Source organism: Zea mays, chromosome 9 (genome assembly GCF_902167145.1).
Source record: "Zea mays cultivar B73 chromosome 9, Zm-B73-REFERENCE-NAM-5.0, whole genome shotgun sequence".
In the NCBI taxonomy this organism is placed as follows: Eukaryota; Viridiplantae; Streptophyta; class Magnoliopsida; order Poales; family Poaceae; genus Zea; species Zea mays.
The window spans coordinates 149076024-149095719 of NC_050104.1; the positions used below are offsets into that span (position 1 = coordinate 149076024).

The 19696-nt window shown below is 44.0% G+C and overlaps 3 protein-coding genes across 3 annotated transcripts; all 3 read left to right on the plus strand.

Moving 5' to 3' along the window:
* Positions 1 to 5006: 5006 nt before the first annotated feature.
* On the plus strand, positions 5007 to 6283 carry LOC103639369 (uncharacterized). Its single transcript, XM_008662124.3, has one exon. The coding sequence runs from the start codon at positions 5098 to 5100 to the stop codon at positions 6073 to 6075; it is 978 nt and encodes a 325-aa protein (XP_008660346.1). The 5' UTR covers positions 5007 to 5097; the 3' UTR covers positions 6076 to 6283.
* An 8490-nt stretch (positions 6284 to 14773) lies between these two features.
* LOC100283568 (uncharacterized) lies at positions 14774 to 16057 on the plus strand. Its single transcript, NM_001371948.1, has 2 exons — positions 14774 to 15026; positions 15224 to 16057. Exons 1-2 carry the CDS (start codon positions 14852 to 14854, stop codon positions 15835 to 15837), a joined length of 789 nt encoding a protein of 262 aa, NP_001358877.1. The 5' UTR covers positions 14774 to 14851; the 3' UTR covers positions 15838 to 16057.
* A 2299-nt stretch (positions 16058 to 18356) lies between these two features.
* Positions 18357 to 19688, plus strand: LOC100282232 (uncharacterized). The gene is made up of 2 exons (NM_001155144.2): positions 18357 to 18579; positions 18691 to 19688. The coding sequence occupies exons 1-2, from the start codon at positions 18414 to 18416 to the stop codon at positions 19350 to 19352; spliced, it is 828 nt and encodes a 275-aa protein (NP_001148616.1). The 5' UTR covers positions 18357 to 18413; the 3' UTR covers positions 19353 to 19688.
* Positions 19689 to 19696: the final 8 nt, after the last annotated feature.

Consider the following 19696-nt stretch of genomic DNA (forward strand, 5'->3'; position numbering starts at 1 on the left):
ACAAACTTATAATGTGTTCCCTGCATCCTAAAATATAGTTCTTTTTAAGTCTCTTTTTACATCTACATTCATTCCAATGATATTGAATATAGACATACATACAAACTACATTCATATATTTACTAACGAATGTATGTTTAGGGGGTGTTTGGTTTCTAGGGACTAATGTTTAGTCCCTAGATTTTATTCCATTTTAGTTCCAAAATTACCAAATATAGAAACTAAAACTTTATTTTAGTTTCTATATTTAGCAATTTATACACTAAAAAGGAATAAAATAAAGGGACTAAACATTAGTCCCTAGAAACCAAACACCCACTTAGTTTAAAAAGAATACTATTTTGGGACATAGGTAGTATTTGGTTTCATGCTTCAATTCGCCCCATACGGCATGGCCTGGTTCCGCTACAAAATAGATAGGTTTGTCGAGTGTGTTTTTTTTTTGTAAAAATAAGTTGGCTCGTATATTGGCTTGAGACTAGACTGTTACTATGCAGTATGAGTCAATGTGGCATAGCCACATTAGGTGACTCAAATCAAAGAACTGTAGGTTCAGATGACTCCAGTGCCCACCCGTGCCGTAAACCTGTCTTTACCGTGAGGAATTTCAGACATTTAGTTATTTGTGGGAAGTTCCTAGACATCTCGAACAAGCCCATGGACCCAACTGCTAGAGTCTTCCGCATTGAGTAGATCTCAGATACCCCTTGTATATATGCTTAACAGTGACCCCTCTGAGTGTTATCAGGTACTAACTCGGACAGACTGGACCCCTTATCTTGAATCTTTCTTAATAAGACATGTCTTTGTTGTACCGAGTTGCTCTGCTTTTAGATCGAGTCCTTAACTCGGTCATGCAGCCCCGAGTCTATAAACTGAAGGTTTTACTATTCAGGCTTTGCTCAGTCCTCTTGATTGACTCTTTAGATATTGAAAATCTGTGTCACCTCGACTTCTTTTATCGGCCTACTGATAAAAGCCTCTGTAAAGTATGATGCAGTTTGCACAATTATAAACTAAGATGCTCTGTATAGGTGAGATAATTCCAAATTTAGTTTTTCTATCGGTAGCTGCTCATCTAGAACTCTTAAACATTTCTTTAGTTGTGACACATGAAACACATCATGTATGTTGAAGGGTTGAGATGGCAATTCAATCTACACAACTTCTCCTTTTCTATTCAGGATTTTGAAAGGCCCGGCGTATCTTGGAGCTAACTTTCCATTGACTTTGAATCTGCATAGACCACTATGTGAAATACTTGTATGCTTTATAATTCATATATTTTCAAACTATATAATATTTTTTTTAAAAAAACAGTTACGGCTCAAAATATTTGATTTAGAAGGAGTACCTCAACTCCCAACTCCTACTATCCCCTTCCATTTATTCCTAACAAAAAAAAACGTGTCGATAGAAGCCCCACTTCACTTCACAGCTCCTCCTGGAACAGAAACATAGAGATGAAGGCATGATCGAGAAGGTGAGGGAACTGGCCAAACAACTCTCAACGCCCATCGCCCAACAACGAAGCAAAACCTGTGTGGCAGAATCAAAAGGCGCAGCGCGGGCAGGTTTGGGTTAGCGCTGGCTGACCTCGTCTTCTCATCGTCCGTTAAGTTGGACTCGACTCGGACTCATATAGCCAAGTCGTCGCGCCCATTAATTTCCTGACGACGCCGCGGCAACAGATGTCCAGATGGCCTGGAGAGATCGGACGGCAGCATTGATTGGACGTGCAGTTTCGTGTGACGATTGGCCGGTTGCGTGCTCATCGAGAGCGCTACGCCTCGCAGCCGCTGGCCAGCGAAACAAAACAAAACGTGGTCTTATTGGTTCCTGATTCATTTCTAAGAGAAGGAACAAATAGGAAGTCGATGCCGAAAGCGATCAAAGCCCCACCAAACAGGAACACCTATACGTAGCATGTCATCATGTAATAAGTATTGCAAAGATTTTTTTTAATGAGCAATATACTCCAAAATTTACTTAAACTAGCCTACTATCTACATCACTACACCAAGCAGAAGTTTCTTCAAAAATTAGGGTGCAGCAAGGAGATTCAATCCTTGGCCACCTAGAGCAAAGCCTTCAACTCTTACCACCACAACCAATGACCACTTGTGATACATAAAGAAGAGAAATTTTAAATATAAATATACTAATAATTCGAAATAGAAATATAATTGTATTTAAATAAATATTCCATTTACATCTATGGGCAACTAACTAGTACCTATAGTACTTCACTCAAAATTTTAGGGTGATCCATGACCCACACGACTACCCCTTAGAGCCTGTTCGATTTATCTGGGCTAAAATAAAAGGCTAAAGTTTAGTCAGTTTAAGGGCTAAAATACCAAACACAAATTCTAAAAAAGGAGCTAAAACAGTTTAACCCCATTAGGCTATCTCCAGCAACATTCTCTAAATTTCATCCTCTAAAGGAATATTCTATGTCCTTTACATTTCTCTCTAAAATATTCCGTCCTCTATATCTTCACCATCTCCAACAGCGTACTCTAAAGTTCATCCTCTATAACATACCAACTATATAAAAAGAATATTTTTGTAGCAAACAGTACTGCTTTTACCCCTGCCGATGTACGGATCGTACTGCTGGCAACTGCTTTTGGACGGTAAAGCTACTGCTAGCACCTGATAGCGGACTAGCAGAAGAACTCCAGAGATAGCGGATGCTCCAGTGCTCCTCTATTTTAGAGTACGCTTTACAGGCTGCTGCTGGACACAAAAAGGATCCTCTAAATCTCTATATTTAGAGTTCAGAACCGTATACAGGCCCTTGCTGGAGGCAGCCTTAGCCCACCTCGACCGGGCATACATGCAGCCATGCATGGGATGGGGCCGAGCATGCAACTTTAATTATATGAGGATATTTTTTTGTCTTGGTGTCAGCATAAATTACTATCAGCATGATTGGTTGTCTGTGCCTGCCCATCCAGACTCTTCGCGTGCGTTGACTATGCCACAGCTCTTGTTTGGTTGCCTGTGTAAGCTCAGCCAAAGCTGCACCCGCAGCTGCAAGTGCAGTTCAAAAACATCTCTCTTGTTGTATGCGTAGATACGCAGAGCACGTTCCGTTCCCAGCGGGCCAAGTTAGCACCAGCCAGGCCAAATTCACTCACCTAACTAATCAGATGGTATAATACTCTGTAACTGTTTTAGTCCGTTGATCCAAACAGAGGTAACTAAAATTTAGCCTTTTAGTAACTATTGGAGATACTCTAATCTTGGTAGTTAATGAGTTTTTCAAGTCGCTAAAAACTATATTTGTTAAACTAATTTCCATATCTCACTTCTAATAGAATTTTGGACTGTTTTCACATCATCTTAGGTTTTTTATACTTTATCTATCTATTGTGTATTTGTATTAGCATGCGTATATTTATGTGCAGTTGGACCAATTTTCCTAATTGCTGAAAAACTGAGAGTTGCACAGAGGTTTTATTCCATGTTACCAAAAAATCAAGATTGGAGTTGGTTTTTAGAATTCTTTGAGATGCTCTTAGTCTTAGGTCATCTTAGGAAGTGTTTGGGATGGCCCTAGGTTCCAGCTCAAGTAGAGCTATAGTTTATTATATCAATTTAAATAAATTTAAAAATATTTTTAATTTAAGTAATAAGTAAAATAAGTTATCTAAATTTCTTCTAAAGGCTTACATCTTTAGCTCCACGATTTTCTGGAGCATCTAATGATTTGTTTCACCAACTTCACCAATTTTTCTGGAGCAAGAGTTGTCCCAAACAGGGCATTAGTGGCGGTATATCTATATCATACCTCACTTGCTCCACATGCTTGGCATGGCGCACCATGTAAACATCGTTTTTTTGAGAGTTATTAGAGCATCTCCAATAGCGTGGCCTAAAAAACGCTCTATAATTTAAAAATGAGTAAATTTTATTGAATTTAGGATAACAACAAAATATTCTACTCCAATGATAAAGCCCTAAATTTAGATTATATTTGAGACACTTGAGTGTGTCCTATAATTTTTGGACCAAAATTTATAAAATAACGTACCGTTGGAGTAGTTTTTTCTATATAGAACCCTATATTTCAATTTGAGGCACGAGTTTGAGGCATTGTTGGAGATGCTCTTGCTATATTTTAGTTGCCTTAATTTTTATGTTATTTTAACAAGAATATTGTATAACTAACTAGTAAATTAAAAAAAACATAAGAGATAATTTATATTTCTGTAGTCAAACAATGGTAAAATTACTTATTGCCTAAACAACAATAACAAACTCATGTATGTGAAATATACAGGAAGTGCGCTTTTATTTCTATATTGGTGTAGTAAAAAAATTCTTCTGCTTATTTTGTACAGGAAAGAAATGATTTTATTCCTGTCTAGGCCGGGCCCTGGGCTCATCGCTGGGACGCAAACATTTAAAGTGGCCGAAACTGCTATCGCAAAGAACCGGAAGGGTTTCAATATTCCTCCAGCCCAAGACCACTAAAACTACCAATGTTACATGGGCCTTGGAGAATCAAAGTTGCTCGATGGTTCTTATTTTGTTGCCTCGAACAGAAATAAAAAAAAATGAGCAGGCTGTTCAGACTTTAACGTGCGCTTTTCGACATGATAAATCGAATTTGAACTATCGGTGGATTAGCTAAGTTGAAGGATAAACAACTTCAAGTGAAGTTGACCAGCACGACATACTCTGCGTTGCATCAAGAGCAAACACTGAAATGCTCAGCCTGATCCTGTGTTCAATCGATTCAAATCAATGTGTATGGCTCATAATCCTCATCGACCAGCTGATGCACGTCGCACGCCGGTCAACCCCAATAGCATAACAAATCCCCTAGCAAAGTCCTGTGCTCGCTTTCTTTCCTAATCTCCTAATGGAACATTGGAGCCGGTATCGTCAACCACTCAACGTTGCCTTTACACCATCATCACGCTCTACCACTCCATCGGTATCTCTAACTATATGTCTATATAAATGACACGCCAGGTCGCCAGTCCATGCACAAGCACAAAACACACAGAGCCCTTCCAGCTCCACCTGCAGAGAGCAGCGCACAGGCACACGCCGCGAGTGGCGAGACCCAAACCAGCAGCCATGCAGATGCAGCTCAGCGTTCCGCCGCAGGTTGTCGTGTGTCTCGCGTTAGCCTTTCTGCTCCCGTGCCACGCCACGGCGACGGCCCCGGCCGGCACGATACGGCGCGTGACCAAGCAGCAGATCCTGGCGAGCATCCCGCCGCACTGGGACGAGAACCCCGTGCTGTTCCTGACGTCGCCGTCGGGGAAGTACGCGGCGTACTTCATGCGCAGCCAGACCGAGCCGGGCGCCGGAGGCCTGGGCGCCGACTTCTGCTACGTCGAGGTGCTCGACACGACGGCGCCGGGCGCCGAGGGCCGGAGCGTGTGGGAGTCGGAGTGCATGGCCGTGAGCACCGTGAACACGTGCGCGCTCGTGTTCTCGTGGAACGGCCTGGAGGTGTTCGACGGGAGCACCTCGGTGTGGCACACCCACGACGCGCAGTCCGACGACCAGAACTTCCTGCAGACGCTGCAGCTGGTGGACCAGGGCGACATGCGCATCCTCGACAAGGGCGGCGAGCTGGCGTGGAAGGCCAGCGACGAGCCGCGCGCCGCGCAGCGCTGCGGGATGCCCGGCTCGCCCGGCCTCGCCTCCGCTCTGCCCCCGTTCGCCGAACCGATAGGCCACGGGAGCAGCGACCTGCCGTTTGGACAGGGAGACGCTTACGGCAACGGCGTCGGAGTCGGAGTCGGTGTTGGTGCTGGCGGCGCGGCGCAACCCGAGGCACCGCTTGCGGCGCCTTTGCCGCAGCCCGAGTCGTTGCCACTGGCGCCGCTACCTCAGGAAGCCGATCAGTTCGGTGGCGCCGCCGCCGCCGCCGCGGGGCAGGGACAGACCGTGCAGGATGTGGGGCAGACGTTCGGATTCGGCAACCAGCCGCTGGTGGACAACAGCCCGTACGACAGTGGGGCGCTCAAGCATGGATGCAGCCTGGTGGGGAACTCGGTTGCTTTGGGTCTCAGCGTTGCCGTCGCCATGGGTCTGGGCCTCTGAGTTCGAGACATGCCAGCGTGCAAACGGTTGTGGTGTGCTAAACTCTTGTTATTATCTCCGGCACAAGAAGCCGGTAGATGTATTGTGTTTGGGGGTGGTTCTTGTTTGGTGATGTCAGTGGGGTATTGTCGTTGTAGTCTAATCTTGAGACTGCAAATTGTTTGTTAGAAAGCTCAGCTAAAAAAACAAAGTCATCTATGTTACACTAGTGTTTCAGTTGAGCACCAAACTGAGCGCCGGACCGTCCGGCCCGATCCGCGCGCTCTAGGCATCTTATAGGATCTCTCCTTTCCGACGGGGTCCCTCTCGGAGCAAGATTCAAGCACCGCCGGCAACTTCCGCCGCCCCTGCGCATGCACGGACAGTCCGGCCTGCAGGCACGGACCGTCCGGTCGTCAGTCAAGGAACTCTAGCTTTACGCCAGGTCACGGACCGTCCGGCCCCTGGCTTCGTACCGTCCACGCCTAAACAAAGAGCACTGCCGCCGGTTCTTAGTGTTTGACGCCCGAAAAATGTGCCAACAGTTTTATTATCTAAAAAGTGTTTGGAGGAATGAAAACATTGGATTTTTGAACCACATATTTTGATCCTGGTGGTCTTCGTGTGGCTTCTTCTCCTGTTCTCCCTGGTGATGAGCTTTTCCCTTCCACCCCTTACACCTAAAAGCCGGAACCTTTTTATCGAAAAGGCAAAAAAAATTACCACAAAATTATTACTCATTCCATTTCATATTGTAAATAGTTTTTGTCTTGTCCTAACTCAAATCTATTTATAGGAAAATATATTAATATCTATAATCTAAGATAAATATACTATCAGAATAAATACGCTCAAAACTTATCTAATTTTATCGGATTGAGAGGGAGAAAAATAGGGCAGGCTGCAGACTACAGTAAAAGGGAAAGGGAAGGAGGCACTGGGCCATCATCGGCTGAGGTGGAGAAAGCAAAGAGGTCTAGAAGCGAAGCTTGCCTTTAAAGAAAAAAAAATCAAAATAGGCCTAGTAAGTTTCAGCCCATTGTGATGATAGATGATAAATTTGTTTTTCTATATGATTTTGTTTAAAAATAACTTACTTGAATTTCATTTGAACTTGCTCTAAAATTTCACGGTTAATTCACCTTAGTTGTATTGGTTCCCATGGAATATGGAAGACTGAAGGGTTTATTTTGAATTCTAGAAATTAATATTTGAATGGGGTTTTATTGGGGACTTGGTCCAAGAACCCTAGAAAATTCACCACAAATATATTGACACCGAAGAATAATCTTGTACAGAAGGATCTAAAGGTTATGTTTAACACCTTTTTTACTCGAAAAATGTCACAACAAAAAAAATTATTTTTTATTAACAAATTTTTCACTAACAATGTAACTGATTTAACATTTTTGTAAACCTTTAAGTTTTAGTTAAATTGTTGTCAATTTAGACAACAAAAAATGATTTTATGACATTTTTATAACCTTATATAGTTTTTTATTGTGTTCATGCCTTTGCATTGATATTTATTAAATAAAATCAATTTATAAAATTTGATGAAGACCAAATATTTTTTGTTCTGGTTAAAAAACAATATCAAATTATGGATTATGAAGGTATAGTAAATAAATAAATTATTGTTGATTGATATGAAGTATTAGGTCTCCTTAGCATTTTAAGAGGCGTAACTAATATATATTATTTATCTTCACTACCGAACATGTTTGTAGATAGCAATTAGACCCAATACATCTTAGAATTGGATCTTGTCTCATCACTAGACACGAGTTATTCTAACTTAAGCATGAAACCCGAATCACATGCAGGACATAAAGGACATAGGAGTATGCCTTCGGTATATGACACCACTATACTAGAGAAAATCAGTGAAAGAGAGGGATATATGCCTAAGACCACTAGATCAGGTGTCAACATGGTTGTAAACACACACACAATATAGAGAGAGGTTTGAACTTGTCACACCCGGGTTTTGGGGCACCAAGACCCGGGCGCGAACATAATCACCAGGTGTGCTGGGACCAAGTCTCACACATATGATGAATCATGGCACATGATCGAATGTCACATCTTTACTATATAACATGAGTTCTATACAAAATAAATAATTACATTATAAGGAGACAACGGTCCAGCAACCCAAAGTTGACTGGGAGACGACGGCCTAGACCACTCACGAACACATCGCAGCATCCTCCATGTGCATCATCCTGCGGTACTTGTTCTTAACCTGTGGGGGGGGGTGTGAGACAGCAAGAGTGAGCTCACATACGTTCATAGCTCAACAAGTTGTGGGGAATAATGTGCATGAACTCGCCAAAGGTGGAAGCTCATGTGAAGTGTAAGGCTTACCAAAGGGGATGGTTGAAGCTGAGCATTGCTTTTAAAGTTGGTCAAAATTTTATTAGCAATTACTAAGTATAAGTAAATACCAAACCCAATTAAGTAGTAGAACAAAAGTAACAACATCACCTGCGATGCAATGCATATGACAAATTGAATTTAGTTCCATAATTTAATCATGTGAGTGTCCGAGCTGCTCATGACCGTGAGCACGACTAGTATACCAGTTTTACACTCTGCAGAGGTTGCGCATCTTTACCCACAAGTCATGTTACCCATCTGCCAAGAGACGACCAATCCCATACACCTCTACCGAGGAGGCGAGGCAGGGTAACACTACGAGGCCTTTACAAAGTTCCACTAGCTTCAGAAAACCCGCTACAGTTTATAGGAAGCTCCAATGCAGGAATCCCTTGCATGACCGCCATCGCAGCAAAATCATCCCGAGGGCCTCCCTACACTGACCACTCCCCTACTGCCCTTGCCCCTTTCGGGTAAGGTAGTCATCCACTAGCTTTCCTAATTAATCAGCCAAGGGCGTCCCATTAAACCCTTGTGGTAGCACTGTTTTCCCGGGTGGTTCTCCATGTTCCCATTAACATAATGGTCTTATCATGAACAATAAGTAATAAACAGATAATAAAAAGTGTAATCATGAGTAATAAATATCTCTATACCTAAAACCACATATAGCAATAGCATGTACTACCCAAAAATCCAGTGTAAACAAGGTATAAAGATGGTCAAATCTAGGGTAACCTATTGGGTCCCATCAAAATTAACTTATGCAGATCATTATGATTAATAAGAACATGACTGGGTAAAAGAAGTGATCAAGGGCACAACTTGCCTGGGACAGGTACCAACTTGCTCTTCAGGTGACACGTAACCTCGCTGCTAGTCGTAGCAATACAAACAAACATGGTATGGGCAAAATTAACATCACACCAAACATAAGAACAAACTGCATAATAATGATCTATGCGTCGCTACGAGGTCGTGGGTTCGAAAACCATTAAAATCGAAGTTAAAATGAAGAATTTATGGATAAAACGATATTTTAGGCGCAATAAATCTAATAGATGGGGTTTAACAGATATCATATTTAAACTAAGCAAGTATTAAATTAAAATATTTGAGTTGGTATTAATCATTAACAATTATTTATAAAATGCATAGGTTAGAACTATAAATTAGTTTAACTAGATTATCTAGTTAATTAACATTAATTAATTAATTCAAACAGGTAACATAATTAAAACAATATTAATGCTACGTACTCAAAATTAGTATGAACCTAACACAACCTGGATGGAATAAATCAGACGTCTAATACAGATGTATTACATATTTAATAATTTAGTAGGGCTACACAGAAATAGGTAACATGATGTGATCTGATTGATTAGATCGGGTTCACACAAAGAATTACGTGGTAAATTGACATAATCTATGGGATCTAAGTGTGGCCATCTTCTACCTTTGTTCCTCCTTTTCCAGCAGCGACAGCGGCGGTGTGTCCATAACTGGTCTACGACGCTTCCAAGGACTCCAAGATGTCGAGCGTTGATTGCTACTCCGGCAATAATCTATCTGTTTCTCTCTCTCCCCTGCTACCTCAACGCTATTGGCGATTGTGGACACAACTGGTTCTAGCCTGTTGGGCACGAGCGTTCGCTATTTATGCTCAGGGATGAGCATCGAATCTCAACGTCCTTTCCTAGATTCTAGCGGATCGCACAGCCCCGGTTGTTATGGTCGAGCGAGCGTCTATCGCTTGGTTGGTTGAAGACGTATGCAACTTGGACCCACCTAGCGATGACACGGTTCTTGGTGATTTACTGGCCGAGCGGCCCATGAGCCAGCGTCCCAGCGAGAGCAAACAATCATAGAAAAAAACAAGGTGAGAAAAAAAAATTGGCTAACATCAAGATGTGCCGTGTCACGTAGCTTGTGTCTAGAGAATAAATAAAAATAAAAACAAATGAGAAGGTGACGTGAGAGGAGGCCGGAGAAGTTTCTTTCTTTTTTTTTATTTTTTTCTTATTCATGTTTTACTATATGTTTTTAAATCCTTATTTCAAACTAAAATCTTGTTATAAGTTTCGAGCACAGATTAAATATACAATTACAAAGTTCTCACCATAAATGCAAATATATTTATATATTTATTTAATCTATCCATTTATTTAGGCTATGTTGCAAATACGAAATACACACACATTATTTACTTTAAAAAAATATTGTTATGCATGTGTGATAACATTAAAAGTTAATTCAACTATGACTATTCATTACATATTTTATTTAGGAGAAAGTTATGTAAAATCTCTATCAAGATATATTTTTAACCTATTATTTTAAAGTGTTTTCACTTATATAATTTATGAGGGGAATAATCCTCTCCTAATAAATGAATTGAAAAACATAACTAGTTTTATATTTTTTTAGCTTCAATCTAAATTCTAGTTTTAGAAGTTCATACTAACAATATTTAGGATTATCATTTATTTATCTTAAAAAATGTTCTGAATGCATAACTTTTTTTGGAAAGACATTTTAGATTTAGAAAATTCTCCTAAATCCCAAAACTATGATTTTAGGGTGTTACAGAACTACATGAACGTAATAACCTACATCATCTATATAGCCCCACTGGGGTGAACTAGTTGTATGCTCTAGCCTACAAGCAGGAACAATTCCCATGGGAGTAGCAGAATACTTGCTCTTTCACTATGACAACGATTGCACGAGAGTCAAGAACAACTCGTGCATCCTACAGGACATGCTACTGGTGTATATGGTGCCACAGGTCTTGAGGATGTGGCTAAGAGGGAAGAGAAGCCTTGCACTGTGGCTTTGGATCGTAGGGTGTGTCCTTAGGAATTAAGCCCTATTTGATGATGGATGGTGCATGAGAGCACATGGATGATGCATCATGTTTGGTTGGAGACCTCATGGAAGGAGGTTGTATGGCTTCAGACGACCCAAGGTCGGTCTGGGCCATGTCTATGAATTTAGTGACATATTGCCGACACTATTCTATAGCTACCTCCCTAACGTCAGACGCTAGAGAGTCGTGGAGGAGCGCCTCCACAGAATCATGAGGTCCAATGGAGACAAAAGTGCTAAAGTTGAGTCATTGTCGTGTCCATCGTGGTGTCAAGTGCTAAGATGGGCCACCAAGCTTCTAGGCCACTTTAGTAGAGTTCCAAAATGAGGCTAGAAGAGTGGCATGCATCAAAGGACTATGGTCTCTCAAAGCTCGTGGATGCATTTGCCATGAGACTCCCTTGATATTATTTACACCAGAAGGATCACAAAAGGAGTGGGGCTAGTGGTGGTAGTGCCACGTGGTCCCAATAAGGGATATCGAACTAGACCGACAAAGGAAGTTGTTTGGGTAATGGAGGAAGAGGTTGGTCAACCTGACCCGACCTTAGCTTCGCCTAACGTAGCGGAGAGATATATCAAGCAAGACCGGTATGCTGCTCATGACCTAGTACATGGTTAGTATTGTTGGAGCCAGTGTCAAAGGCCATCGTTTCATCGACTAGTTGCGCTGATGAAGCCATTGTCGATGCAACACAGCAAAGCACGCAACACCCAACGTGGTGTGTCAAATGTCACGGTTATGCGACACCATAGTACAAAAAGGTACAAGAGAAAATGAGAGGGAGAGAGAGGAATGTAGGACTGGGACCATTGTATTAGGACATCGATATGGTTGTAAACACAAGCACAATGTAGATTGGTTTGAGCTGCATGAGTGTGATACCCTACATCTTTTGTATGGTTGGTGATTAGATGCAAAAGTGTTTGCAAGGATTACATGCTTTAAAGATGTCTGAGCTGGTGAATAAGGAGAGCCCTAGCCGCCTTTTGTTAAGTGTACTGTTGAGCTGAGCTAGAGAGCTTAGACTAAGGCGAGGGCTCTTGGTATATTCTAACCCAACGTGAACCGAAGACAGAATGAACGAACCTTTTTATGTTGCTCTACACCTTTCTTTTGTAGCACAAAGGAGGAGAAAATTGCATCTCTGCATGTTAGCAGGGGTCGAACTACTTTTAGCTTATCGTTGTTGTACTATATACGAAGCACACCTCCCATATGCTACAATGTGAAGTGTGGCATGCTACAATGGTAGGTATGGGTGTCTACACCCTTGAGTAAAGTTGTAGTTATTGAAGACGCACACATTATATAGTGTTTGTGCGTACACTTGCATCCTAAGATGTGACTATAATGACGCCACCACTATCTCTTGTAATAAATATGATAGACGCAAGCCCTATCCTAATAGGTCGTCGACACGTACGATCGAAATGGACAAGAGTGCACATGGTAACAAGAGTGTCTTGTAGAATGCCATAAGGTCATGTATAAGGCCCCCGGTTCATAGGGTCCTATAGCTAGTTGCCATAAGCTCTAGGAGAGCTAGAATGACGCTGAGGTAGGCTCTCTATAGGATTGTCTTTTAGTGATAAAAGTTTTGGAGGACGTTTTATCACTGTTTAGAGATATGTCATCCTGCGAAAGTTGACAAATTATTTTGGAAAGGAAAAAATGATAGTTGGAAGAACCTTCCGTTGTTCATTATTAGTGGTATAGATAGCATTTTGCTGACCATAGTTTGTCGACTTTCAGTGCCAAGTTATTAGCAGAACTAGTAAGAAGCTGATGTTTCTTTAAAGATTTGTGACCTTCGCTGCAAGGAGTGTCATGTGTCTGTTCGAGCCTGCCTTCAACGACGTAAGTGAACAAATACGGTGTGCAGTCTGCACCGACCCGGCCGTGACAATAAGCTATAAATTTTATACTATAAAATTTAAGAATTTGATTAGAATCGAGTTATATCTCTATTCTCTCTTGAACTAAAATTAATTTAGTACTCTAACAAATTGTGACGAAACATTTAGATCGCGATTACCGACCTTAGTTAGGGATGAAAACGGTCGGAAACGGTATTTATTCGGTAATCAGTTTTTTCTTTGATTGTGAATAAATAGGATATAGAATATACAATACAAATTTGTATTCTTGTTTTTAACATTCAGCTTGTTAAGAATCATAAAAGGTAAACCTCAAATTCATCCTACATTTTCTCAAATAATAGATATAAACTTCGGTATGGATTCGGAAATAAATTCGGTAATTTTTTCAACTTTTTGTGTTGTAGGGAGCAAATAATACATAAAACAACTTATATAATATTTTATTCATATTTGTACTAATGTGCTTGATAACATAAGAAAAGATCAACATCAAATTTTATACATATCTATTTTAAAATATTAAATTTGTTCTAATAGTTCGGATTACCACTTTCATCCCTAACCTTAGTTGTATATATTTGTTCTCCGGTCCTTAGAAAAAGGAGGACTGCAAAACTTTTCGGTTTCTCACATGGACGACGCGCCAAAGGACGCTGCAAGCGTTCACCGGCCATTCATAGCAATCACCAATTCACAGCTATTCTATTGGCCGTGCGGCTCCTTGAGGTTACGATCCTAGTAGAGAGATGTTAAAACGGCCATGACGTGCGTGTTCATTTGCTTGCCCACCAATGCTTTCCGATTAACCGTACAGCGCGACGGGCGGCGCGCGGGTACAGTTAATTTACGTGCTCGATCGATCGGTCACGGCACGCACATGGTTGGTGTTGGTGCAACCCGACCCACCCCTCTCCCGGCCCGGCCCGGCCCCTCCCATGCATCACGTACATACCATGCATGCGCCGTGCGAGGTTTATGAGCCACCCTGACAGATGAAGCACACCACATTGGTGAGGAACTGCACCGTTGGCGAAGAAGGATGGAAGCCTGACCTTAGATTTGGAAGGGGGCAAAAAAAAAAAAGAGAGAGAGACTATGCTGGATCAATTTTCTGAAGCTATTTTGTGTCAATGATAACCGCCTGCAGACTGCTGCAATGCAGATCAGTGTAACAGTTCTGAGTCGTATATATACTTGCGATGAACTTGGATCTATTCGCCGCCCGACACAAATTCTCTGTGCAGCGGTAACAAGCAATGCTGGAGAATTCGGCGTAGTTGCAGCTAGCACAGCTCGTTGGGTTAGAAAAAAGAGGCAGGATCACGGACTGGAATGATCAAACCAGCACTGACACTCCACCACCGGAATTAAACCTCCGTCGCATCGCTCAGACTTTTTCATTCCTCACGAGCTGGTCTCATGGACGCCGGCCAGTACCTGTCCTCCCTCCCGGACTTTAATGGCCCAGCCGGCCGGGCTACAGTGTCACACACACTATCTATCACTACCCGGCCCGCCCCTCGGGCCTCGGCCTCTATATAAAGCGCATGCACCCAAGCACCATCTCCTCATCATCCAGACTCACCGCCTTCCGTTCCTCATCAAATATACGCATCTCTCCCGACGAAGAAGGTGCAGCAACCAGCTGCAGGGCTCCGACATGGGCGCTCTAGTTCCCCAGCAAGCTGCGGTTCTTTTGGCTGCGCTCTTGGTCTTGGCCGTCAGCTTATTAGGCAAGACGGCTTGGAAGGCCGAGGCGGCAGCGCCGCCGGCGGTCGTGGTTGGCTCCGTCAAGTGCTTGGACTGCTCCCCCAGCGATGTCGATGCCTTCAAAGGTACATGCAATGCAATTCGCCTGCCTGCACACTTGCACTGCTGGTTTAGGTCTGTTGCGACCATATATGACAATTTGGCCCGAGTAGATCGAGCTAGCTACTACCTTTCTAAGTGACAAACTTTATGGCATATATGGCCACGACGCGACACGACAGACGACACTCATCAAAAGTCCTGTTCCCTCTGTGCTCCGCAGACCTGCAGGTAGCGATCAAGTGCAAGTCCGGCGCCGACGAGGGCTACGAGACGAAGGCGCGTGGCCCCCTGGACGACACGGGCGTCTTCCGCATCCCACTCGCCGCCGAGCTCCTGCGCGACGACGGGAGCACGGACCGCGACTGCTTCGCCCAGCTCCGCAGCTCGCCCGACGACACGCCGTGCGTCGGCCAGGCCCCGCCCAGGATGATCGCGCCCGCCAGCCAAGTAGACGGCAGCAGCAGCACGAACACGACCTACCTCGCGGCCGCGGCCGCGGCCGACACGGCGCTCTCCCCCGTCGCGTGCGCCTGCGGCAAGAAGAAGAAGAAGCACTTCATGTTCGGCCCGCCGCCGCCGCCGCCGAGGCCGACGCCGACGCCCACGCCAGCCCCGACGCCGACGTACGGGCCCCCGACGCCGACGCCCACACCCGTGCCGGAGCCCAGGCCTCCGGCGCCCGAGGAGCCCGAGCCGTTCTTCAAGAAGAAGCCGAAGCTCAAGTTCATGCGCAAGAAGAAACCGTGCCCGCCGCTCGCCGACGACGACACGACCCGGCGGCCTGCGGCAGCAGGCGGGCAGGGGCAGGAGAAGGTTCCCATGAAACTGAACTAGGGGATCGGAGCTGGCTCGTGCGGGGACAGCAGCAGAGCTCTAAGATGTTGCAGTGTCAGTGACGTTCGTTTCGTTTCGGTTCGGTGATGATGTTGCTGTGTTGTCAGTGATTGTTTTTGTTCGGTTCGTGTGCCCGTATGTGTCGCGCGGCGGCATTGGTGTTTCAGCCCGTTTGCTTGCTTGTATGTGATTTGAGAAATAAAGATAGAAGTTTTCGTTCACCCTTTTCATTAAGATCGGTGGGTGTTGGATTATTTTCGGAGTCTATTTTACTGCTACGTACTTTGGTATCGGTAAATTTGTACTGCCGTGTGCCTGGCCCGTGTCAATTCGGCTACTGCACGAGCAACCACTCTGAAATTACGTTTTGAGCTTTGATTAATCGTGATGGGTCGACAGCGCACGGTTAGTTGAACAACTATGTGCAGATCGTCCGATCGTGCAGAGGTCGTCGGTACAAAATGGGCACGATCTCCACCACCCGTCACGCGGTCCCTGCCGCCGAGAAGAGTGCCACTGCCACCTGGTTCGATGGGTCCTTATATTAAGTTGCATGCACCAATTCAATCCAAAAGCACAAGTTGATAAAAAGAGATATGCAATTCACTTATATTATATTCTAACACTCCTCCTCACGTCGAGACGTGGAATAGGAGCGAACAATAATTATATTTTATTTAATTGCGCTAGCCAGGATTCGAACTCATGACCTCTAGCTCTGATTACCATATTAAGTTGCATGCACTAACTAATTCAACCCAAAAGTTTAAGCTGATGAGAAGATGTGTGCAATTCACTTATATTATATTTCAACACCTTAAAGGCTACAAGTGTGTTCATTCTCAGTTTCTTGACCGTGGAAGACAGCTTGTTTCACTAATTTTGACGATTGACTGGGTTCTCGCTTTAGTCTCCTGGCATACTTTGAGGTCTTGATGAGCTTCAAAGACCAACTCCTGCTTTACCCCTTTTTTCATCATGAAAACTATCATCGCTATAACTACGACCTTGTCTTCGGTTTGGTGATTTATAATCTACGCTACGGTAGCTCTCGTAACGGTGTCATGTGATTTCATTCCAATTAATGAAACGCTTGCCAAGGCATGTTGCCGAGACATGTTCATGGAAAAAGAGAAAACTATCATCCCTATGTGTTGGTCTATGTGAGATGTCGTGATTTCTGCACTACACATGAGAAAGAATATGTTAGTTTGGAAGGTAAATAGTGTCTACAAAGTACACCCTTTGAGTATTTAGAATCAATGCTATAGAGAGACGAGAATATTGATGAAGATGTTAGCCATAGAATCAAAGTATGATGGATGAAATGGTGTCAAACATCTAGTACTCTATATGATAAGAGAGTACCACAAAAGCCAATGCAAAGGACAAGTTTTATATAATGGTGATTAGACATGCTATGATGTATGATGCAGAATGTTGGCGACAAGACATGTTTAGCTGATAAGTATACATGTTGCGTTGGATTTATGGCTATATAATAAGACATCGAGTCCGTAATAATGATATACATGATAGGATATGGTAGCACCAATTAAAAAAAAGATTGTCTAGCACCGTTTAAGATAGTTTTGGACATATTCAACGAAGACCTTCAGGGGCGCTTTTGCGTAGTGGGGTCCTAAAACGCGATAGCAATAAGAAGAGAGACAGAAAAAAAAACCGAAGTTAACATAAAAAGAGACAGTAAAAGAAAACTTGAAAGGATAAGGTACACCCTAAGATTTAGTTTTAAATAGAAGTGCATGGAAAATTGCTAGACATGTGATCGAACATTAACTTATGGTGATTATGTTGGGTTTTTAACTCTAGCCTTCCTAAACTTGATTAAGACTAAAAGGTGTTGTTGTTTTAGTTCTTTGTTGTTCTATGGACAATATGAAATTAGATGATGCCATTTTTACGAACTTTCGAGAATCAGTGTTGCAAGGCTATGTTCAGGCAAAAGTATGCTCTACTTATTCTACGAGGAAAAAAAACAAAAAATAATTCTCTCATTAAACTATGGCTAGAAACTTATGCGTAGTCCTTTTTTAGTTTTTTAACTTTTTTTTGTTCTTGAACACTCTACTCTATTTGGAGACTTTAAATTTTAATTTTAACAAAATTCCAGTAAAAAGGTCACACCCCTTCTGTGTCAATAAATCGCACCGAGTTCAGGTTCAGTGTAAAAATGGTGATTGGTCCCTCACTCTCTGGCTTTTAAGAAATTTTCACACCAACTATTGAGCAAGCTAGGCCATACAATGGTGCGCAGTGATGAACTACGTACGGTGCGTGTGGACAATTAACGGCGAGTACGAGGATAGCTGGAGGAGTAGACTTGAAGGAAATGACGATCACACTGCACGCGGCCATGCATATTAACTGGCGATCGATCTACAAAGGCGGCGCCCAATTTTAGCTGGCCATGGTTGCCTTCAGTATAGTTTCACTTCACTTCAGCCGATCGACCGCCGCGCCTATTTAAACGCCTGCGCTTCCACTCCTCAGTCCTCACCCATCCACATCTTCTCCTTCCTCAACAACAACTCCGGTCCGAACAAGTGGTAGAGATGGAGATCAAAGCACGACAGCTACTGCTGGCTGTTTTTGGCATTGTAATAGCGATAGGTTTCGCCAATGCCGTGCAAGGGGAGACAGCGCCGCCGGTTGTTGTCGGCTTGGCCAAGTGCTCCGACTGCGCCAGGAGGAACATGGACGCCGAGGCAGCTTTCAAAGGTACGACGTGGTCTACACAAGCTCAAACATGTCATGAGATATAGCAGTACGTATTAGTAAAAAACGGTTTGGCTGGCTGATCAATGGTTTGCCGTTTTGCTTTTTTCCCAGGTCTTCAGGTGGCCGTCAAGTGTAAGAACAGCAAGGGCGAGTACGAGAGCACGGCCGTGGGACAGGTGGGCAGGTCCGGCGCCTTCCGCGTCCCGCTGGCGGCCGCCGACGTCGTTGGCGAGGACGGGGAGCTCAAGTCGGAATGCTTCGCGCAGCTGCACAGCGCGTCGAGCGCGCCGTGCCCCGGGCAGGAGCCCTCCAAGATCGTCGCGGCGCCACCCGGCCACGACGCCAACGGGGAGAAGACGTACGTCGCGCTCGGCGGCAAGGTCTACCGCTCGTCGCCCGAGTGCGCTTCGGCTTTCCTTTGCCACCCTTTCTTCCACAGCATTATGCACCACCACCACGTAGGGACCCACAAGCATGTGGTTATTCCTCACCTGCCTGTGCCTGATCACGGTCACGGCCATTCTGGCGTGCCAGTGCCACCTGTCACCAAGCCGCCGGTAGACGTCCCTGAGCACAAACCGGCGCCGGTGCCCGTGCCAGAGCACAAGCCTCCGTCGTCGACGCCGGTGGACACTCCTCCGTCGACGCCGGTGGGCACTCCACCATCGACGCCGGTGGACCCAGCGCCGTCAACGCCGGTGTATTCGCCGCCGAAGCCAACCCCCAGCTACTACCACCCGCCGGCGCAGCGCGACGCTGCCACTGGCCCGTAGCTCTTCAAGAAGCTGCTCCCGTGCTTCAAGAAGTTGCCTTCCTTTCCTCCTGCTGCGATGGAGACTCGGCACTAGAATGTCTGGTCAGTGTTTTTTTAGCTTTTGCAGGTTATGCTGTTTCCTCAGAATAAGGCTGTGACCTTGATTAGTACACATGAAGATTGGATCAGTTTTAAGAGTGTGCGTTCTATCTATTGGAGATAGTTTGATCCTTATGCAATTTCCTGTGAGCTGTTTTTATTCAGTATAACTCTGTCAAGAAGTTGGGAATGTTAAATTATGATTGCCATCAACATGGTCGTTGAACAGTTTCTTGTGAACTGTTTTTTTATCTAGTATAAATC

What these genes read in the sequence shown, in the direction of transcription:
- LOC103639369 (XM_008662124.3), top strand. Translation starts at nt 5,098, where the DNA reads ATGCAGATGCAGCTCAGCGTTCCGCCGCAGGTTGTCGTGTGTCTCGCG.
- LOC100283568 (NM_001371948.1), top strand. Translation starts at nt 14,852, where the DNA reads ATGGGCGCTCTAGTTCCCCAGCAAGCTGCGGTTCTTTTGGCTGCGCTC. An exon ending in CGATGTCGATGCCTTCAAAG is followed by an intron (nt 15,027 to 15,223) that starts GTACATGCAATG and finishes TGTGCTCCGCAG; the next exon opens with ACCTGCAGGTAGCGATCAAG.
- LOC100282232 (NM_001155144.2), top strand. Translation starts at nt 18,414, where the DNA reads ATGGAGATCAAAGCACGACAGCTACTGCTGGCTGTTTTTGGCATTGTA. An exon ending in CGCCGAGGCAGCTTTCAAAG is followed by an intron (nt 18,580 to 18,690) that starts GTACGACGTGGT and finishes CTTTTTTCCCAG; the next exon opens with GTCTTCAGGTGGCCGTCAAG.